The 10,315-nt window shown below is 41.9% G+C and overlaps 1 protein-coding gene across 1 annotated transcript; it reads left to right on the top strand.

Moving 5' to 3' along the window:
• The first annotated feature begins 552 nt into the window (after nucleotides 1-552).
• Nucleotides 553-7,268, top strand: c1ql3a (complement component 1, q subcomponent-like 3a). Its single transcript, XM_038972603.1, has 2 exons — nucleotides 553-2,178; nucleotides 5,152-7,268. The coding sequence occupies exons 1-2, from the start codon at nucleotides 1,591-1,593 to the stop codon at nucleotides 5,329-5,331; spliced, it is 768 nt and encodes a 255-aa protein (XP_038828531.1). The 5' UTR covers nucleotides 553-1,590; the 3' UTR covers nucleotides 5,332-7,268.
• Nucleotides 7,269-10,315: the final 3,047 nt, after the last annotated feature.

Raw genomic sequence — 10,315 nt, 5'->3', positions numbered from 1 at the left:
CCAGCGCTACGTTAAAGCTCTTCAGACAGGACGTGCTGCTTTTATGCATCTAGCAAATCGTTATCCCTATGACCTGTAGTCTGCGCACAGAGGAGTGCGCAGTGTGCAGGGCTTTGCGCACATCCAAGTGCAACACAGCAATCGTGTTTGTGGTAACAACCTGTTGAACGTGTGAAAGGAGCGTAAAGAATATCACCTAAACTGTTCAAATGTATACCTGATATTTACCTTGGATACCAGGGCCAAGCAGCAATAAGCTACATTAAGATATAGTTTGTGCTTACCACAGCAATGTGCTATAATTTATCTTCTGCTGTTATGATATTGACAGAAGTGTCATTATAATGATCGCCCTGTTACCTTCGAAGCTCATTGTCAGGGACTTGTATAATGTATCAACTAAGTGGTCTCAATAATATTGGATTTTTTTGAGCGGTATAATAACCCAGTATAATAACCCGGAACCATGGTTTGATTTAAAGGACATAAGAGTCCGCGACCAGCGATTGCCTTCTCGTGGCTCCTGATGTCCTAGTTTGAGTTACAGGAATGTAACCATGTATTAATCATGTTTACGTGTAAATCATAAGTGCTGTATTGATTGTAGTCTAAAGAAACATATAGAGATGTTGCCACATAGCCCTGAGTAGACGCTAAAGTAAAACAATCCAACGTGTCTAAGTTTGAAACATTTCTCATGTATATCCTCTAAAGCAGTGATTAATGCATTTTTGTCCAAGGCCTGATTGCATCCCTCCAAGCCTCTCCTCCTCTGGTCCTAGTGATGCCAAGTCTGAGTTTTGGACCGAGCGAGATATCAAGATAACGGAATGGGTGGTGTTACTTTGCACTAGATTTCCATCTTTTATAAGACGGTGCACTGTCTTACCCTCCCTCTCTGTTCTTTCTTCTCTCTCTGTGCAGTGCAGAGTACTGCGCATACAACTCTGTAAGCTACGCGCTCTGATCAGTGGCACTCCGCTCTCCACACAGGGCTTAATGACATTACCAGCGGTTTATAGAGTCGTGCTTACACCTGATATGCTGCTTTTCTTTAACCAACTCTGGACTGTGTACACAGTGGTAGACTTTTAGACCAGTTGGCTTTGGATATAAGCTGTGGAGCGTTGGAGAATAAAGGAGAGGAAGGAGTGCGTTCTCCCACCGAAGTGGTTTTTTTGTGCTACGCGTCCACACGTGGCTGCTTACAGCAGGGCTTTAAAGTACAGCCGCCACCTCACAGAGATGCTGAAGACAGTGTTTTTTTTTAAGCACTGACGACTTAAAGCGCGAGCACCCAGGAAAAGGGCTGAACTTTCCGATTCGGTGAGACTTAAATAAGCAAACATCAGCACAAAAAGTAAAGAGCGGAAAGAAGAAAAAAACAGACGCGCAGGGGGCTTGGCCCAAAGAAGTTCATTACCATTAACTTACCAACAAACCAATATTGGCTGTATATTTTTTTCTTTTTAAAAGCGTACCTCATCAACCACCAAGATTTCACCCAAAAGCAGACAGGAGGATCGCCCTGCGCTGACGAGACTGGTCGGCAGGAAGCGGCTAATAGCGGCTGGAGTGCTTGGAGTCGTCATGGTGTTAGTGCTGGTGATTCTGATCCCAGTTCTGGTTAACTCCGCTGGAACTTCAGCGCACTATGAGATGCTGGGAACCTGCAGGATGGTATGTGATCCATATGGAACCAAGTCACCGACCGCTACGGCAGACACGGTGCGAGCGGACAACAGCCTCATGCAGTCTTTACCAACTTTTATAACAGGTCCGAAAGGAGAACCGGGCCGCCCGGGGAAGGCTGGACCCAGAGGCATTCCAGGTGATCAGGGCCCGCCCGGTCCGATGGGGCCACCCGGGGAGAAGGGGGAACCGGGGCGGCCTGGACTACCGGGGCCACCGGGACCCAATGCCGCGGCGGGGGCTATCAGCGCGGCTACGTACAGCACCATCCCCAAAATCGCGTTTTACGCAGGACTTAAAAAACAGCACGAGGGCTACGAGGTGCTGAAATTCGACGACGTGGTCACTAATCTGGGGAACCATTACGACCCCACAACAGGGAAGTTTACCTGCTCCATACCTGGGATATACTTCTTCACTTATCACGTCCTGATGCGTGGAGGGGATGGAACCAGCATGTGGGCAGATCTCTGCAAAAACAATCAGGTATGGACCGGTGCACAAAGAATTACGCACACACTGAGGCACATATTGTTGTAGCCTTTGTGTGTTTATTGGCAAATATAGTTTCAACGTTTGTCACTTGTCACTGAACTGGCGTTCGAGTGATCTCTTTTTTGTTTCATGGGAAAATAAGTAGTAACCGAAAAGTGACCAAATGCATAAACCATTAAAATAGACATTGCTCAACATGATAAATATAATGCTATTAGCTTATTTCATGAGTGTAGCTGAAGTCAGTTTTACGCATGTATGAATGTTTCTATTTAAATAATCACTCCAGCATATATAGTAGCCTATAGGCGAAAGCCAGGCGACAATAAAACGAAAGTGACACTTTTACCCACTCAAACATTGCGTTGAACTTCCTCAGTCATGCCCGTGTGCGCGCTGACAGGAGGCGTATGGATGCTTGATTGAAGATGCCCGGTGTTGGGTGTAATTGATGTAAACGGGGAAAAAATCGCGGGACAACGCTATTAGGACAATGGACCTGAGGCAAAGATTGTCCATTGTTATCATAATACATTTTCAACACTAATTGGGTTAATGAATTGACATTGGGTTGACATTCAATTTTTCCTAAGACTGGATGATTGAGTTTAACGAAACGAAACAAATCTCTATTTTACTTTTCACACCAATTAGAAGGTTTTTTTTAAAGGCCAAATAATAAAATGTATTATACCCGTTCCTGTCTTTGTGACTTGATTACATTATGCTAAATCTGATAGAAGATCAACATAACAATTGTTTATTATTTTCATTACAAGTAAAAAAAAATAAAAAAAAATAGGCCTATCATATTTTTTTTTACAAAAAGCATTATTATCAGTATTATTATAAAATCCTTAATCATAATATGATTAGAATATGTAGATTTAGTAATATTTTGTTACTCACACTGTACATGGCTACAAATCATATTTTATCTCCTTTTTCAACAGTGCTTCAACGATCAGAATTTACAGAATCTGCTCATAATAGTAGCTGCTGTCAGAGAGCACATCTAATCCCTATTCCCTCGGGACATCCCGTGTCACCAAGCCACTGTTAGTCTCCTCGACTCACAGAGCCCGCTTCGCCATGCGCATCCCCCTGTCAACGGCTACTGCGCTCGGTGTACCGGGCGACCAGGCAGCCACTTAGGCTGAAGCCCGGAGCTCATTCTGCACAACACAGCTACAGTACGGGCCAATCAGTTCACAGCACAGATAGACAGGTTCATCTGAAGCAAAAACTGTACTTTTGGTGTGTAAAAAAAAAAGAACAAAAAGAAAAAATAACTAAGACTCTGCCAAGAGGCTCTGTGTTTTGTTTTTATTGTCACATCCAGTGTTTGAAAACAGCATGCTGAGCTGAGGACTAGTAGAGGTCAAGCGTGAGCTCAAGCAGAAATAAACAATTACAAATAATAAAATAAATACTTTATTTATTCACTCGCTCAGATAATTAAAAATATTTAGATTACACTAAAATATGCCTTTAGGCACGAGCGTTTACAGTATAATTTAAAAATAAAGTCGTCTTAAATAATTCAGATGTTATTCATCATTTTATTATAGTGAATTAACAGGGCTTGCTGTGCATGCCTTTAATGGCATTTAAAGGTTGTTCTCCATTTGAATCTCCACACACAGAACATCAAAATAGTGTTATGCAAACAGTGGATTTATACCAAATCCCCTAATTTACAGTCTCATGTTACACCTTACAGAAGGTGTCTTGAGGAGACTCATTTGAATAAACAACACCCCACAATTCCCTGCTATGTTTCACTTTCTAGATCGTAATGATATTCATGTTCATCAATCAATGAAGACTGATGATTAGGCTAATTAGGGCGATATTGCCGAACAATTTCTGGTTGATGACAGGTCTGGATAGGTGTAGCCTAATTGGGCTTAGGCCTATCCTTCATATGGACGTTTACCATCCCTTTCTCTATGTGATGTTGATATAACGTTTTTATTGGTTGTTTTAATTCATTGTGGTATTTTGTTATCTAGCTCAAATAGTTGTTTTAGCAATAGTTAGGGTCAGAATGCAGAATTCAAGGTTCTTCCTGACACTCAAGCCTGGGTAGTTAGGTAGTCTGGGTACTTAGGGTCAGAATGCAGAATTCAAGGCTCTTCCTGGTTTTGAAATCTTCGTGACAAGCCTCTGGTGTCCGGGTAGGCCTGTTGTGTATTGGAGCTGTCCATGGGGCTGAAACAGTTATCGCCTCTTCTTTATAATCTACATCGGAAGCAAGACCAAGGCAAGACCAAGGCAAGACCAAGGCCTACCCTATGACTCTAATATGTTGTTTTTAGAAGAGTGAGCAGTCCACTACATTAATGCAATTTGGAGTCATAAACATTAGATTATGTACACATGTTGTATAAAAACTCCCCAGAAGGCAATTCAATTAAGTTGCATACTGACATAAAAGGAATCTTTAATATCATTTGCATTAAACATTTATTAAACTAAAGATAATGTTCTTGTAAAAATTGAAGCAAACTTGTTAGTGTTAATTCCACACAATATTTTAAGTTAACTAATTACTGAAACATTGCTAGTCTGGCAACCTTCAGGGGGGAGAACCTGTTATGGGACTCCAATGAGAAACCTTGGGTTAAGGTGCTGATTCTATTCCATTCAATACGACTTTAATTATCCACTCAAGGGAAATTAAGAAAGGCATATTGCATATCAACATGACTATTCTCCTCTAGGCTTGAGCCAGTGCCACAGTGAGTTGATGACAGTTAACTATATACACCTGTCTCCATTACCCTGTAGGTTTGAGCCAATGCCATGTGTTCATGATAACAAACTGTGTCTCCATACATTCCCCTCTAGGTTCAAGACAGTGCTAACTGTACCCATTACTCCATTCCCTTGTAGGTTGGAGCCAGTGTTAACTAATTATATACATGAACTAACTATGTAAACATGTCTCCATCCCTCTAGGTTCGAGCCAGTGCCATAGCCCAGGATGCTGACCAGAACTATGATTATGCCAGTAACAGTGCCGTGCTGCATCTGGAGCCTGGAGACGAGGTCTACATCAAACTGGACGGGGGCAAGGCCCACGGGGGCAACAACAACAAGTACAGCACCTTCTCTGGATTCATCATCTACGCAGATTAGCTAACAGACCTAGCCTCAACCCTCAGTCAACCTACAGCCTCACCTCTCAATCATACGGAACACCCTCTCCATGATCTGTCCTATAGTAACTATAGTAACTATAGGCCCTAGTTACTAAAGTTACTATAGTGACTAATACTATATTTGAGAGTTGAGGCTATAGGACCTAGCCTCAACTCTCAGTCCTCCCTACAACCTCAACCCTCAGTCACCTACTTACAGAACACCCTCTCCATCTATATGATCTAGCCTCAATTTTCAACCCTCAGTCATCTAATATCGCAAGCTCCCCCCATACCCCTCCCCCCCTCGATTGGATGGAAGGCTGTTGAGGGTGGGTGTTTCTCAATGACAGAGTAATTGAGTTTTGTCCAATCCTGCTACTGAATCCAAAACTGCCTGAGGGAACTGCCTGTGTGTAAAGAAAATTAAAGAGGAATTGAAGAAGAAGAGTTACAGAAGGAAAATGTCAAAACATAAATTGTAAGTCAAACAGAAGTGCTGGCCTTCATTATTCTACCACCAAAGCAGTAAACTAGTGTACATCTTTGTTCGTGTAGCTATATAAACAAAGCCTAATCGTGTGATGATGAGAGTTTTTATGAACACAGAACCAGATGATTGTTTGCAATAACCCACATAAACAAACCATAATTGTCCTTGCTGTGCGTGACGTGTTAAAACCTAAGGCAATACAATACTTTCTGAGGGTTGCCAAGCAACTCGGATGCTTACATGTTGGAGAAAGGTTGGTTGTGTTGTTGTAGGGTTGTAGGGAGAGGGGGGACGATGACATCATCTTAAATCTGGTTTCAGTTCATGGACTGTGTATATGGTGAAGTCCCTACTAGCTCTATAAATAGTCATTCCTTTCCCTTATTAATTAAGTAGACTTTAAGGCCTTATAAAAAATACCGTCAACATCATATTTAAAGGGATAGTTCCTTTATGGCAGAGCTGCTCTCTTATGGTTATAGCAGATACATCCTTTTTGTTTACAAAATGTAGACATGGTTTCTATACATTTTTAGAAAAAAAGGTGCTATCTAGATCCTAAAAGAGTTATTTGACTGTCCCAATAGGAGAACCCTTTGGAGAACCCTTTTTGGTTCAAGGTAGAACGGGTTCTAGTTGGAACAAAAAATGGTTCTAGTTGGAACCAAAAAGGGTTCTACCTGGAACCACAAAGGGTTCTCCTACGGGGACAGCTGACAAACCCCTTTGGAACCCTTTTTTCTAAGTGTACAGTATGTATACTTTTTCTGAAGGTCAAACCTAGACTGTTTAGTGGTTAAGTCCACTTAGCCCACCTTGTTTTACACTAGATGAATCATCGAGTGCTGTGTAGGAGTGACGCTACCTGACGTGAAACAATGCTTAGCCCCATTAGTTTAACACAACAGTGTGAAGTTACAGTATTGGAATGCTACTGGAAGAAAGCACTATGCAGAACTACGAGTATGGCTACTATGTAAATGTATATGTATGTATCCTAAAGAAAGTTTAACAAGAATGTGGATAGCACCACTGAATTATTGTGTAAATATTGTAACGATTATGAAATTGTTCTTATTTTTCGCCCCTATAAATGTACAAAAATGTTGAAAGAAAGAGCACAGGTTGGATAACCTACCGCTTCGTATTAGAACCATAGTCTAACTTAATGGGACATGCAGTACCAGTCCTATACCTACTGATATGTGTGTGACTATGTCTGCGTCTGAAATGGCACCCTATTCCCTATATAGTGCACAGCTTTTGATCCGAACCCTATGGGCCCTTGTCAAAAGTAGTGCACTATATAGAGAATAGGGTACCATTTCAGACAGAGGCTATTAGATCAGGACACGTTCTTCTATTGTATTCCCTGGACACACTTCACCTGTGTACTGTTTACTCAAATCATGTTGCCATTAAATGGACAAATCTAATCAGATGATCAGATTCCTGTCTCTATTTATTTTTCTGATTAGTAATATGTATTATACAACCATTAAAACAACTGTCTGGATGGGTGCTCAGTCCTCGCTGGGTTGTTTGTCTGTGGTTGGTTGGAGGGGAAAAGGAGTCTCCTCAAACTTTAATCAGATAGAATGTCAATGTTTCAACTCACTAAACTTTCTGTCTGTGAAGGGTGGTTGGTTACACAGGAGAGTCAAGTCACTGAAGTGTTCAGTCGATTTTAAGTAAAGGCATCCTCACATGTAATTCCTGCACAGTAATTGTGCAAGTCTTGTAGAACTCAGAACATGAGCTTCCACAGTTCAGCCACAGTGTTTCTCCTCCAGGAGGTCTCACAGTATGACAACTGATGTAGCCAGTTCTTAAAGAAACGATTCAACCCACACTTTCCTCAGTGGTTGAATTGTTCCCCATCTGTGCCTCTTGGGACTGAATGGAAAATTCTGGTACACCAAGTTCTGTCCATTAGGAGTGAGGATTATTTGGTCATGGGCATAGGTTAGTACTTGTCACTGACTCTCTCTACACCTCTTATAGAGAGATATAAAGCTTGATTCAAGCCGTATCGCTGAATTTAAAGGTAATCTCCGACATATGCAGCATTTACTATCTCTGCTAACGTGGGAACCGTTGCCTTTAAAAGTATTTCGCGCTGTAGCGCAGCTCTTCAGCACTACGGATTGAATCGAGCCCTTATATTTGCTTTGTTGTGAGTCACTCTGGCTCACCGCAGAGTTCCAAAGGGCCATATGGGCACTTTAGAAGTCATCTGAGTGGAAAACAACATTGGACAGACTCAGACAGAGAGAGAGGAGAGAGGAAGAGAAGAATGGAGAGCGTGAGGGAATATGTGAAGGAGAATGGTGTCAGGGAGGACAATGCAGCAGTGTCAGGGAGAACAATGCGACGGCCTCACACCTCTGTTAGCGCTCCAGATGGGGCGTCGGTCTGGCCGGTGGTACAGATGTCAGATCTTAATTTGAGCCAGTTCGCTACGGCAGGAAAATAATCCTGCATCAACAGGAAATTAATTATTATGTGGATTTTAACTATTGGACATTTTTGTTTTGTAGGGGTTAATACATTTTTTGCAAGAGAAAATCAAGTCTGAAATGTAAAAGTGGAAATAACAAACTTCAGAAGCCTTTTTAAGCCTCAAATAAACTACAAGTTTTACATTTCCTGCATTTCAGGAAATATCTCCTGCAACAGGGTGATCAAATTAAGATACTTCATCTGTACAGGGGAGGGGTGTGTCTGGTTATGGACAGGACAGGACACAACTTGACTTCTTGATTTATTCCTTTCATCTCCAGCAAACTCTGTTTATGAAACAACATACCCACTCTATACAACACAGCAGGGGTCAAGGGTTATCCACAGACAGGGTTATGTAGTCAATATTGAATATTACATAATATTATATTGATAAATGACTGCATTGTCATGGCTTGTTAGTATGGTGGTGATAAAAAAAAATCTGTCTATGCGCAATGCTGCTGTTTTGGGGAGATTTTCCTTCAGAAGGTTTTTGAAATCTGAAAGATTTATTTTGTACTGTCAGAAAAAGGTGAATGAAATATTCACAGAATCCTGGCTGTTCCATTATCTGATCATGCAGTACTAATTTAACCACACCCCCCAGGCTCAATTGCTACCACCTTATGTTGGCTGGGGACGAAATTTGTCCTATAGGCAAGTAAACATCATTGGATGATGTAGTACTGACAGCGAATTATATTTGTGAATTTAATGTTTAGATTATAAAAACATCGTCCTGGTGGTGAGATTGGGCCAATCAGTGAGCTGTGGGTCATAGGTCAAAGGTCATGACACTGAGAGGTCAGAGTGATTCCCAAATGACCCTGCAGGAACATGTACTAGGATGGTAACAATACCACACACAGACACACCTCCAACCTCTCTATTGAGGACGATCTGTGAAATCTACAGCCTTCATGCAACATGTCCATACACTGGCGATCAAAGTGTCTCTTCTTACACACACACACACACACACACACCATAATGGAGTGACCTTTTACTCTCAGGTAATCAATAACATCCTCAGCGTCTTCAGTACGGGGACTTTATTAATCATTATAATGACTCTGATGTTGACAGCCTCTATATGCCACATGAAAGAGGAGTTATATCACACAATTATCTCAGAACTGCAGCTAACACAGTCAGATTTCTCCTCATTACTCATCACAAGTCACAATTGCTTCCTCAAACCAACAACTCCATCAATAAATGGATTAATGAATAAGATGCTACGTCAGCGCTAGTCACTCTGCACATGCCAGTCCTCTAGCCTCTCCTAATGTGTCATCAGACATACGTCTGTTACATAAAAGATACTTACTTCCTCAATCCAATCAAATCACTTTCTTTTCACCTCATTCACAACGAACCAACCAAGGACATCTGTCTGTGCCGGGTCTAAACTTTGTGTTCCTTCCTTTATTCCTTCTGTGTCTTTTCTTCTCCTGATGGCCGGCTTTAATAATGATAATGTCCAGGTTGGGATTGCTCCTATGTGGCCGTCAGACGGTCATTTGTCACACAGAGTCCTGCCTAGCGGAGCCACCTGTTCAGAAGGCTGCTGGCTGGCTGGCTGTGTGTATGTGTGTGTCTTTTTCTCACTGTGTGTGTGCGTGTGTGTGTGTGTGTGTGTGTGTGTGTGTGCATGTGCGTGTGCGTGTGCTGGCTGCTCATGTCCTTCATTATGAGCTGTCTATCCCAGACCCCATTAATCACACATCAGTTACCAGCAGGAGACAGGGGACACTGGACATCTTAGTTTGACTGAAACCCAACCTACAGATCATACACATACAGGTACATGTGTGAGACTCACAGTCTATATCTGATCTGAACCAACACAACAATAATATTCTATTCCAATGCCGTCCTTCCTCTCCTCTACTCGTCTCCAGTATATTGTGCTGTCCTATAAAGTACCCATCCTTTTTCTGAGCCTCTCCTTTTCTGAGCCTTGTGTACTCTATTGCCCAAG

The sequence above is a fragment of the Salvelinus namaycush genome, chromosome 33 (assembly GCF_016432855.1).
Source record: "Salvelinus namaycush isolate Seneca chromosome 33, SaNama_1.0, whole genome shotgun sequence".
In the NCBI taxonomy this organism is placed as follows: Eukaryota; Metazoa; Chordata; class Actinopteri; order Salmoniformes; family Salmonidae; genus Salvelinus; species Salvelinus namaycush.
This window is presented reverse-complemented; position numbering and strand designations above follow the sequence as displayed.

Excerpts from the sequence above, each read along its gene's own strand:
- c1ql3a (XM_038972603.1), top strand. The coding sequence starts at position 1,591 with ATGGTGTTAGTGCTGGTGATTCTGATCCCAGTTCTGGTTAACTCCGCT. Across the intron at positions 2,179-5,151 it reads ATCTCTGCAAAAACAATCAG|GTTCGAGCCAGTGCCATAGC; the intron begins GTATGGACCGGT and ends CCATCCCTCTAG.